Source organism: Dendronephthya gigantea, unplaced genomic scaffold, assembly GCF_004324835.1.
Source record: "Dendronephthya gigantea isolate DGI-Jeju-01 unplaced genomic scaffold, DenGig_1.0 000013F, whole genome shotgun sequence".
Classification (NCBI taxonomy): Eukaryota; Metazoa; Cnidaria; class Anthozoa; order Malacalcyonacea; family Nephtheidae; genus Dendronephthya; species Dendronephthya gigantea.
The window spans coordinates 790017-800313 of NW_021163023.1; the positions used below are offsets into that span (position 1 = coordinate 790017).

General features: G+C 37.4%; 1 protein-coding gene across 3 annotated transcripts; it reads left to right on the forward strand.

The window, feature by feature from the left end:
- Nucleotides 1-214: 214 nt before the first annotated feature.
- LOC114519607 lies at nt 215-9136 on the forward strand. 3 transcript variants are annotated; one of them, XR_003686590.1, is made up of 8 exons: nt 215-470; nt 3102-3181; nt 4852-4901; nt 5619-5981; nt 6617-6947; nt 7028-7111; nt 7806-7901; nt 8091-9136. XR_003686590.1 is itself a non-coding variant. In XM_028539768.1 (4 exons), exons 1-4 carry the CDS (start codon nt 6920-6922, stop codon nt 8354-8356), a joined length of 474 nt encoding a protein of 157 aa, XP_028395569.1. In that variant the 5' UTR covers nt 6753-6919; the 3' UTR covers nt 8357-9136. The 3 variants fall into 3 exon arrangements, 1 of the variants encoding a protein (XP_028395569.1); XR_003686591.1 differs by lacking the exon at nt 3102-3181; XM_028539768.1 differs by lacking the exons at nt 215-470; nt 3102-3181; nt 4852-4901; nt 5619-5981 and having other exon boundaries at nt 6753-6947.
- The last annotated feature ends 1161 nt before the right edge of the window (nt 9137-10297 follow it).

Below are 10297 nucleotides of genomic sequence, written 5' to 3' on the forward strand. Positions count from 1 at the left end.
GTATCCGCTATCCGGTATCCGGTATCCGCTACCCGGTATCCGCTATCCGGTATCCGTGTTTTCCACCATGCCTTGTGGTAATGCTATATTTGAAAATTATCGCTAGTGAAAAACAGGCTTGAAAACCGGATTAATCCGTGAATAACCGGTTATTGGATTAATTAACCAGCGAATGCGAGCATGATTAAACAGGCCCAGGCGACCAGCCCAACAGAATGCATGTCGGTCACTCGGTCAGTCGGTCTGTGATTTTTATTACATGCTTGGGTGTTCAGTTGTGCTTATCAAAGTTTATTTCATCTTAAAATTTATACTTTAGGTGAAATAATAGTCTTTTTTGTCGGTGACGAGTTCAAGCAGATAACAACTAACCAAAAGTGTGGTTAACCGTACTTGGGTATCTTAAATATAACGGGAAAGTAGCAAGGTTATACGTCAAATATACGAAGAGCTTTATCATACGGTAATCGGTAAGTGTCCATAAAAAATTGTTGAAATACGCTGGAATTCCGATGTTTTTTTGATTCGTTATGGCTCGCCCTTCTTTTGTCCTTACACGGTTTGATCTGACCACAGAAGGTAAAATTATGAGGTGATCTAAACTGATCTTCAATGTATAAATATTCGTGTTCGTGATTAAGCCATGAGTCCATGACATTGATGTCTCAACTCTCAAAGTCCAATAACTTTTTTACTTAGTCGTAAATTTTAGATTTTAAGGTACACGTTGGGCATTAGCAGAATGATGGGAAATATACTAGCTCTATAAAACTAAAGAATATCTATATTTTTAGACTCGAAGCGAGTGGACTTTTTTTATAGCAATATTTCATTATACACAATATAATATAAACAATAAAACAAGCAAGCACCATGTGCGTCACGCTTTACGTGTAGTCCACGCGTGATCAGGATTTCCACTTTCAAGGAAACTTTTTTAAAGAAATTTTAAAGAACCATTTGTCCCAAAAATGGACTTCATTTTCAGAACTTTAGATATATATTTGAACGACCCAAAAGCGAAAAAAACCTGAGTTATTATCATTGCAAGATCCATGGGTACTGTGGCATAGGGCACTAATTTGCATTAGACAAGAAAACTGTAATGCACTAGCGCTGGATCCACCCCTGGTGAGAACAAGTATTTTGAAGTGTTTAAGTCACCTTAATATATAGTTAATAGGCTGAAATCAGTCTGGAAATTTAGGGAAATTGAAAGATATTTTTAATACCAAATCAATTTGGGGCCCCAAAATTAATTTGTGAAGAAAATGAGGTTACATGTAACCAAGGTTAAAACTTGACTTATCCAGGTGATCTTGGCATCTTGCGCTCATATTTCAGCCAATCAATGCTCAGAAGGGTTGTCAAAAATCAATTTTATCTTTCGTTGTTCGTTATAAAACTAGTCGAAATGATTTGTGATTATGTTTAGTTATTAGAACTATGGCTCTGAGTCACCATGGATAGTTAAAAGACTGGATAGGAAACTGCATGGTGTCAGCATTTTAACCTTGTTGAAAATCGTGACGTAACGCACGATATAGCTTGCTTCTTGCCTCAAGTTGCGTCAGGTTGATCAGGTCTTCTTGGAATATTAAAACAACTTCTGTGATTGATTTTTATAAAACTATAAATGGGTTTATCTTAAAGTTTATAAAGAGCACAAGAAATATAAAGAAACTTTGTCAGAGACTAACTAAATGTACTTGATCTACATGGCAAGGACAGCATCAGAAAGGCATTAAATCAGACATGCCAAGTCTCACGCATTATGCGTGTGACACACGCCTCAGCATTATTTCTCACGCTCACACACATAATATGATATATCTCACGCGTAAATAGGGAGTTAATATTTAGAGAAATAATAGTAATTTTTAAAAAGATTTGAACAAGTTAAATGCTTTTTTTAGTTTACTTTTTAGAGTAATATACAGTAGTCCCTCGCTAACTCGAAGTCCCAAGGAGAAAGAAAAATTGTTCGAGTTACCGGGGGTTCGAGTTAACCAGAGTTGGTGTCAGATTACGTTTATTATATAAGTAATAATGCAATAAGATATAAAATCCAATCGAATCATTCTTCAAGGGATATCAGGCCTCCCAATATGACTGGTCATCGAGAGTTTAAAAGCGCGACGCTTTAAAATTATAAAGATCGAAAGAATAGAAAGGAACCAAAAAAGCTAGATCAATAACGAACGTGGCACTACACAAAATCTTTTAAAATTTATAATCATTTATATACCATTATATATACACTGATTAACTTGTTGTTATTTTGATAGTTTTCAGTTGTCAAAATGCTATCTTCTCACATTTTAAAGTTCGCTCATCCATGATTCGAAACCAAAGTTCGAGTTAACCGGATATATTTGACCAAGGGAAAACAAAATTTGTTCGAATTAGCGAGGAGTTCGAGTTAAGCGAGTTCGAGTTAAGCGGAGTAAATTACTATAAAAAACATTACCAAATCCAAGGGGAATTGGATTTAGTTCGAGTTAGCGAGGAGTTCGAGTTAAGCGAGTTCGAGTTAGCGGGGGACTACTGTAGTTCCAATTTTAAGCTATATTATAGACAACAAGCCGGATATTGCAATATTACAACAACCGGTATACTATATTAGCCTATCGCAGTAACGCTACCGAATTACGGATTAGAGTTGGACGCATTTTACTGGGCGAGTATGATCGGTTTTACCTTATATTTGGTCAATAGTGATGGAGCTTTCTCTCTAAATTTTTTTTTAATATATCCTCAGAATGCTGGAAATGCCATTTCAGAGACCCAAATTTCAAAAATTTCCAGGGGGGCCATGCCCCCTGACCCAGGGGGGCCATGCCCCCTGACCCCCTAGAATTGTGTGGGTGTGCTTATCTCATGTGTGGCCCATCGCCCAACTTTGCATCTATGCATTAATGTGCAATAGCTGTGCCCCATAAATGTGTTTTTGAATTTATTTTTAAATCTTACAAGTTTTATCTTGTTGAACTATTTTGCACTTGTGTATAAAATAAATGTTAATTAATGTCTACATTTCCAAAAGTTAATATTTTTATTTCTGGTTTCTCTAAAAGTATTATTTGACTATTTTTCTGTAGTTTGAGCATCTAACCAATAGAAAACAACCTTGTTCAAGCTGCTACACTACAAAGTTTCTCCAAGTCTCTCCATACTACAAGTATGTATGCATAATCCAATATCCAAAGAAACACAGGCCAAAGCTCAGGCAAAATGCTGGGCAGCTGACTGATACTAAGTGCAGGAATATAGTTTCAACCAAGAGTCATATTTGCATAATATACTTCTCTTTTAAGTCCTCAACTGGTACCTCAATAGGCTATAAAAGTTTTCAGTATTGTCTAATTGCACCCCTGGTCATAGTAAAGAATAACATTTATCCCTCCATAAGCTCCACTGAGTAGCCTAATGAATATAACCCTCTTGGAGGTTGATACCATAAACAGAAAATTATAAAAGTTGCTGCAGGTTGAAGACACACTGCTCAGTCAATGCATGTTTATATTTATTTCATTAATTGATATAACAATTGGTATAAAAACACCAGCCAACAACAAAATCAGATAACATGGTAATGAAGAATAACAATGCACATTCATAAAATGCATGAACTTCATCCTGAAAAATAAAAATGGAGATCTGATCAAGATTTATTCACAAGGTGCAAGAAGCTAAAAAATAAACTACTCTATAACAGGGTTCACTATCAAAGGTTGGAATTAATTTTACACTGTTTACAGCATCTTATTATTTTGTATCAGCACCCTCAGATCATGTTAATTGATGTTGGGTGGGATCAATAAAGATCTATAGTAGGAAGAGTGACTATAGTAGACTCACTGGGGGAATGGTTTACCTATTAACATTGATTTTGCTATCATGAAAAGAACATAGACCAAACTCAAGACACTGCCAGGAATTTAATTCCTTCCCCACACAAGTCAAGAAAAAAATGATAAAATTTGGGTACATAACAGTTGCACTGACAGCACTGTAATGTTCCAAAAGAGAAAATAGTATATTTGCTAAGTAATTAAGCTTGTAGGTACACCACGTAAGTATATAAAATACTGCAAAGCTTTCGGTCCGTTAACCCGGGCCTTCATCAGTGCAATTACCTGAATACACATTCACACATCACTTAAATATCACGTTAGTCGTGATTTGTTCAGGGCGCCGGGGCGGGGGGGGGCATTCAGGATTAAAACTTGTCTGAAATTTACGAACATTGCATGTTGTCGGAGTACCATCAATCATAACAGAGACTAAGCTATTTTTGCATTTGTGGCTGTGTTATGCTGCACAACCCAAAAGTATTTGTACTATCAGAAAAAAGACGCGGTTATTTCTAATATTATACAGTACGACAATACAGTTGTCGCGCAGGCTAAACTAGCTGTTTCTTCGAAACGTTTCCGGTTTCCGATAAACATAGTTTCTATTAATAACATTACGCAAGAAATGTAATTTTCGAAATGTCGAAGATTGGCGCGATAAAATCATGAATGGCCAGAGTTTCCAAAAAGCTGCGGGTACGCGGTTACCACCCGGAGGAAGGTTTGCTTCGAATGAGATTTGTGAGGAAGGTTCAAAGTTGAACACTCTACCTGATCACATGCATGTACCAAAAAACCAAATATTTCTTAATGCTGGTTGCCACTTGACCTCTATCGACCAACTTCTTGACTATCAGCAAGAACTCGCAAAGGGTGCAATTAATGCTCAAATCGCACTCCTTTTAGCCAATGAAATGGCAGCATTTGCCGAAGATTACAGAAGATATATTTAAAGCTTTCTCATTTGTAACACATTTTTTTTCATTCATTATAGGTCAGTGAAAATGGAAAGCAAAATTCTTTTGACGTTGTCTGCCATATTAGGTATTATCATAAACTTGTTTTGAACACGGTAAAATTCACATTTCACATTAAAGTACTAAAAATAATGTGTGTTTTCCCATAACAGCCAAAATACAAAAAGTGCCCCACCTCCGCTTCTGTAGCACTGTTCTGTAGTCTGTTGCCATTATGGAGTTTAAGATGTTGACAATGGAGTACCGTTGTGAAAATGCTTTTGTGATTGACGGTTACTATAGTTAACCGGCAATACAGGAAGTGCAAGAGACTACAGAAACGGAAGTGGAACACTTTTCGTAGTTGGACTATAACTCTATAAACCTTGTTTCCATTTAATCGTAATTGTCGTGAACAAGTTCGAACATCGTTCCTTTTAGCGAGCGGAAAAACTCATTCCCCTTACATTTAAAACGATATCTGAAAAAGTAAAAAAGCTAACTTGACCAGAGTCCGCGGAGCGAATCAGAGAGGGGGTGGCTAAATCCTAAATAGAACCCCTCAATATAATTTTCATTTTCTGTAAATAACTCTTTAATGCTAATTAAAACTGACTTTTAGCTGACTAATTTTGGCCGTCAGAAAATGTGTCGCGGTCCATGTTGACAAAATTTTCAAGATATACTCTGAGCACTTTTGTCTGCACATTCATACAGCTTTTTTTTAACTCAGAATAACTTGCCTAATAATATGAAAACAATAGACCTTAATGTAATCAAAATTGAATTGATTTTTTTTTTGTAGTATTCCCCCTTAATAAAGGCCACATGATTTTGTTCCCCCATTATTTGGAAAAAGGCGAAACGATCACACTTGGTGGTGATTTTGGACGGGACAAAATGCCGCATGTGAATCATCTGACGTGGTGGTTCAACGGCAGCCTCGTCCCCGGGGGCTTTAAGGGCACTATTGTCGCAATGGTGCAGCGTGACCAAGGAACACCTTTCTGGGGAGGTTTGGCGAGAGGAGACAACTTGTCTTTAGAAAAAAATGGGTCCTTGACCATCACGAACGCGGGCAAGGACAATGAAGGAAACTACGTAGCAAGATGGCGAAATAAATATTTCGCGGCTCATGACGTTCTTCTGTTTCAACCAGGCACCAAAGGTACACGGCCAAAAATTGATCAGGTTGTCACATCAGCTGTGAACAATGTTGTGCTGCACCCTGGGAACAGTATTGTTAACAATGTTGTTGAAGCTTGTTGAATCATGAATGTTGATGTAATGTTGTTGTAACAAGTTGCAACAACATTGATGATTCAACAAGCTTCAACAACGTCGTTAACAATACTGTTCACAGGGTGCAGCACAACATTGTTCACTCCTGTTTTTAACAACTTGCATCAACATGATGATTTTTACGCGTGTATCTGGACATGCGGTCAATAGTCACGGAATGCCATACAGAAAGTCATCCCCACTGTTTTTTCTTCGTAAGCGCTTTCCCGTCATGATTTATCACGAAGCAAGTACCGAAAATAAAAGTAGTCCCCCCCTGGAACAAAGTTTTTTCACTTTTTTCCAGGGGCAAGACTGGACACTAGACAAATAAGATATATATCTAATAGTAGAGAGCCAATCAGATTGCGTATTAGCTCATATAAAATAAGGTATCCGTAAATAATAATAAAATAAGGTATCCGTTGCATTGCTAGTTGCAGTTGTAGCACCGTGTATGTAACATAGCTTTTGATACAAATATTTTTGGGCCAAGCCATAAATCAGTAATTTATATTTCAGAGCACATCGCCGGTGTCAAGTACGGGTGTAAGGAAGGCGAAGAATTAATAAAGTGCTATTTTGCTCACCCTGGCCGCAAAATATTGATAAGAATATGTCGAATCTGGCGAACACAAGACCTAAGGAAAAGGATTTGCGACGCCGACGCCGTCGACCACAAGATGTACGTTGACGCTAAAGTCGAATCAGGCCAGCCTATCGAGGTGGTGTTTGAAGATACGACGAACAAACCTCAAGGCACCTCAGACCTATTCGTTCAGTTTTTGGATAGATCCAAGATTCTCCGATCCGTACAATCCTCAAATGGCGCGTCTATCTACGAAAACTGAAGGTCAGTTAATTGGTTTTAGGTCGGTCTGTCAATCTATCAATCACGTGTAACATACTTTATCCCATTTCTGATTTATCAAGCATCCAACTCGACTCAGAACCCTGAATCAAAGTCTAGTCAGCAATCGCCTAATGAGGGAACCACGGACGGTCTAGAAAATCGAGGTATACAACCACTTTTGTTTTGACTTACTACAACCGGGTGATCTGAAATGGCGGGAAAAGACTGGGACTAGTTGTCAAATATTAATCCATATCTCGGTTGAAATAACTCGTGAAATATACTTTATTTCGGTTTCAAATTTTAGGGCTATAATTTTTATAACTAAACATAGTCAGATAATTACGTTATGCGAGTGGTGAAGGTTTTTATTTCGGCCAAAGGCAGTTAACGAAGCAATGCCAACTACAAAACCCATCGGCTGGTTACGTGACACCCTGGATACAAGCACTTTTGTTTTGACTTACTGCAACCGGGTGATCTGACTGGGACTAGTTGTCAAATATAAATCCATATCTCGCAGGTTGAAATATACTTTACTTCAGTCTCAAATTTATGTCAGAATACTAAACATAATCACAAAATTTCGACTAGTTTTATAAAGAATAACAAAAGATATAATCGATGAAATACTGCAGGAAGGATTTTTATTTCGACAACTCTTCTGACTGCTGATTTGCTGAAATACGAAGGCGGATTACCCAGAAGCGTTTTAGGTCGAGAGACTGAAGGAGAATACCCTGGGACCGAAAAATTGTCTTGGGCGAAACTTATTGGACCATGTATCTACTCTGTGTTCAGGACGCAAAATGAAATCGATTAATCTCACGTGCCTATCCCGTTTCTGATTTACTTAAGATGAATCAACGACTATGCAAAGTCTCCGATCGGTAACGCCATCACAAACACGCGTTTCCAATACAGAAGAGCAAGTGGCCCCTACCCCCTCACAAGGTATGTTACCTACTTTAAAATTCCTACATGCAGTAGCGACGTAAGGGGTGGGAGGTAGGTGGGTGGTTACCCGGGTTGAAGGAGGGATAGTCTATCGCAGAATATCTATTGACGAGGCTAACTAGATGTGTTTTTGCAACAATAGCAGCAAAACTATTTTCACAAATTCTGTTGTATTTATTTTAATAGCCACGGCAACGACAAAAGGTCCCTTCAGAACAACAAAGGGAAACGATGGCATTTTTGTCGTAAGTCGTCCAACGTCAGATCGTGATAGGGATTATGTTATTGGACTTTGTACTGGAGTTTTAATTGTACTGGGAGTAGGCGCTATTGTTATTCTGTGTGTTATTCTCTATCGTCGTTACCGCAAACGTAGAGAGCGACAATCTGACCAATACCAAAGAACAATGGCTTCAGCCTCTGAAAGGCTGGTTTACAGCCTTCAACTGTAGTGAAGGCAGAATTGGCCAACTATGTAAAGTGTAGTTAAAGAGTTTTATAACTGAGTTATAATCATTTTCAATCAATGTATTCGAGGCGCGCAGTCAAAATAGTTAGCATGAAAAGAGCTAGAAAGAGCATCCTAAGTTTAGAAGATTTGGAAGATTCGGTGGCGAAAAGTTCGAAAAATGCATGTCGACGTTCAATGTCGGCTAATTTTGTACAAAATTGTACAGTACGTGCAAAAAAGCCTAACCACTTTTTGAAAAGTTTTTTAATAATTGATAACAAAATTTGCCAACTTCGCTCGGCGAATATTTTTGGTATCTTCTTTTACGTATTGCAACCGCCAATGCAACCAAACGTTTCGATTTTGAACTGGTTCAAAGAGAGATTATTTTGTGTTATAAGATAGATATTTACATAGAATATATTTTTTTTGAAAATAGAGTATTTTTTAAAGGGGGTTTACAGTCGCTTCTGTGCATCGGTTCTGCTCATACAATGGATAGTCTACACTTCTTTCAAATTTTGCATGTTTCGTATATTTCTGAACATAAACTCTCTCTCGTATTCGTTTAGGAGTATAGCAAACTATAAGCGTGTCAAATATTCTGAAAGTTTTTGATATTTTAGGAAATATACGGATTCAAAATGTAAACAAGGATTTTAAACCACCTTTAAACTACTGTTTAAATATTTTTGTATATTAAATATTTTAATATCAATGTCTGTAGATATTTGGAATTTATTCTATTTAAAGAATTTGTAAATGTGGCAGTACATTTTTCTAAAACAATCAGTACAATTTTTAGTAGTAATTAAAATATTAAGTTAATCTGGCGTATATGCTTGAAGTCGTCTTTTGAAATGTCTTTTCACTCTTTAAAAGTAAAATATATAGCATTGCATTCAGTTATTGTATGGGTCAGCTGAAAAGAGGCGAGCGCGCGGGGGTGCTTGGGGTGGTTTTGTTTTGCGTTCGCCTTTTTTCAGCCCGACCTCTATACAATAACTGAATGCAACGTTATATATTTTACTATTAAAGCGCCTGGGCACTCTACTTGTTTTTACTGTAAAGCCAGATTAGAAAAAGGCCTGAAAAGCTACCGTTACAAGTCATAATTACTCAGAGAAATGACCCTTCCTCAAATTCGCGTCAGACCTTAAGATTACATTAAGCCGGTTTTCCACTAGCGATATTTTTCGCGCGAATCGACAATTTACTTTTGTTCCAGAGCTCTCAACTGCAACCATCTGGAACAAATTGCTCAAATACAAAGGAATAAAGTCGCTTCGCGCGAAAAATATCGCTAGTGGAAAACCGGCTTTAGAGACCTTACGATTGACGTTAAGGGCAAACCGGTAACCCGACCGGAAGGGGATAAATTTGAAAGTAAACCCTACAGGTTTGTTAGTTCACATTCATGCTTCAATTTTCATGGTCAAGATTAACCAACATCGGGACAGCAAATTGTTAAATAACAAATACGAATTTTAATTTACCGTTCAACGCTTTGTTTTTGATTGGTGTAGTTGCTGTTGCTGTAGTTGGTTTAGAGTGACATATGTAGATATCACCACAACACGGAAATTGGCCCTGGGAACGAGGTTGAGATATCACCTGCTGTGTAATTCGTCACAACCTTAAGAAGAAAACAGTTAGTAGCAAGCGTTCATTCCTTTGGCGTACCCTGCGCCGCTGCACACTTTCAGGTGAAGGTTAGTACACTTATCAGTTCATTTATGATATTATTATAAAACGTAAGAATTCCTATTTTTGCATGCATTTTAAAGTAGTATAATACTAGCAACAAAATTGCACAAGCTCGTAATAAAATCTGATTTCAACGCATGTTAATTGAAAATGTTCGCAAATATTGCAGCCCGTGCTTTCATATTTCCAATTAACGAGCGTTGAAATCAGATTTTGTTGCAAGTTTTCTAAATTT

Excerpts from the sequence above, each read along its gene's own strand:
- LOC114519607 (XM_028539768.1), top strand. The coding sequence starts at position 6,920 with ATGGCGCGTCTATCTACGAAAACTGAAG. Across the intron at positions 7,112-7,805 it reads GGACGGTCTAGAAAATCGAG|ATGAATCAACGACTATGCAA; the intron begins GTATACAACCAC and ends GATTTACTTAAG. Across the intron at positions 7,902-8,090 it reads GGCCCCTACCCCCTCACAAG|CCACGGCAACGACAAAAGGT; the intron begins GTATGTTACCTA and ends TTATTTTAATAG.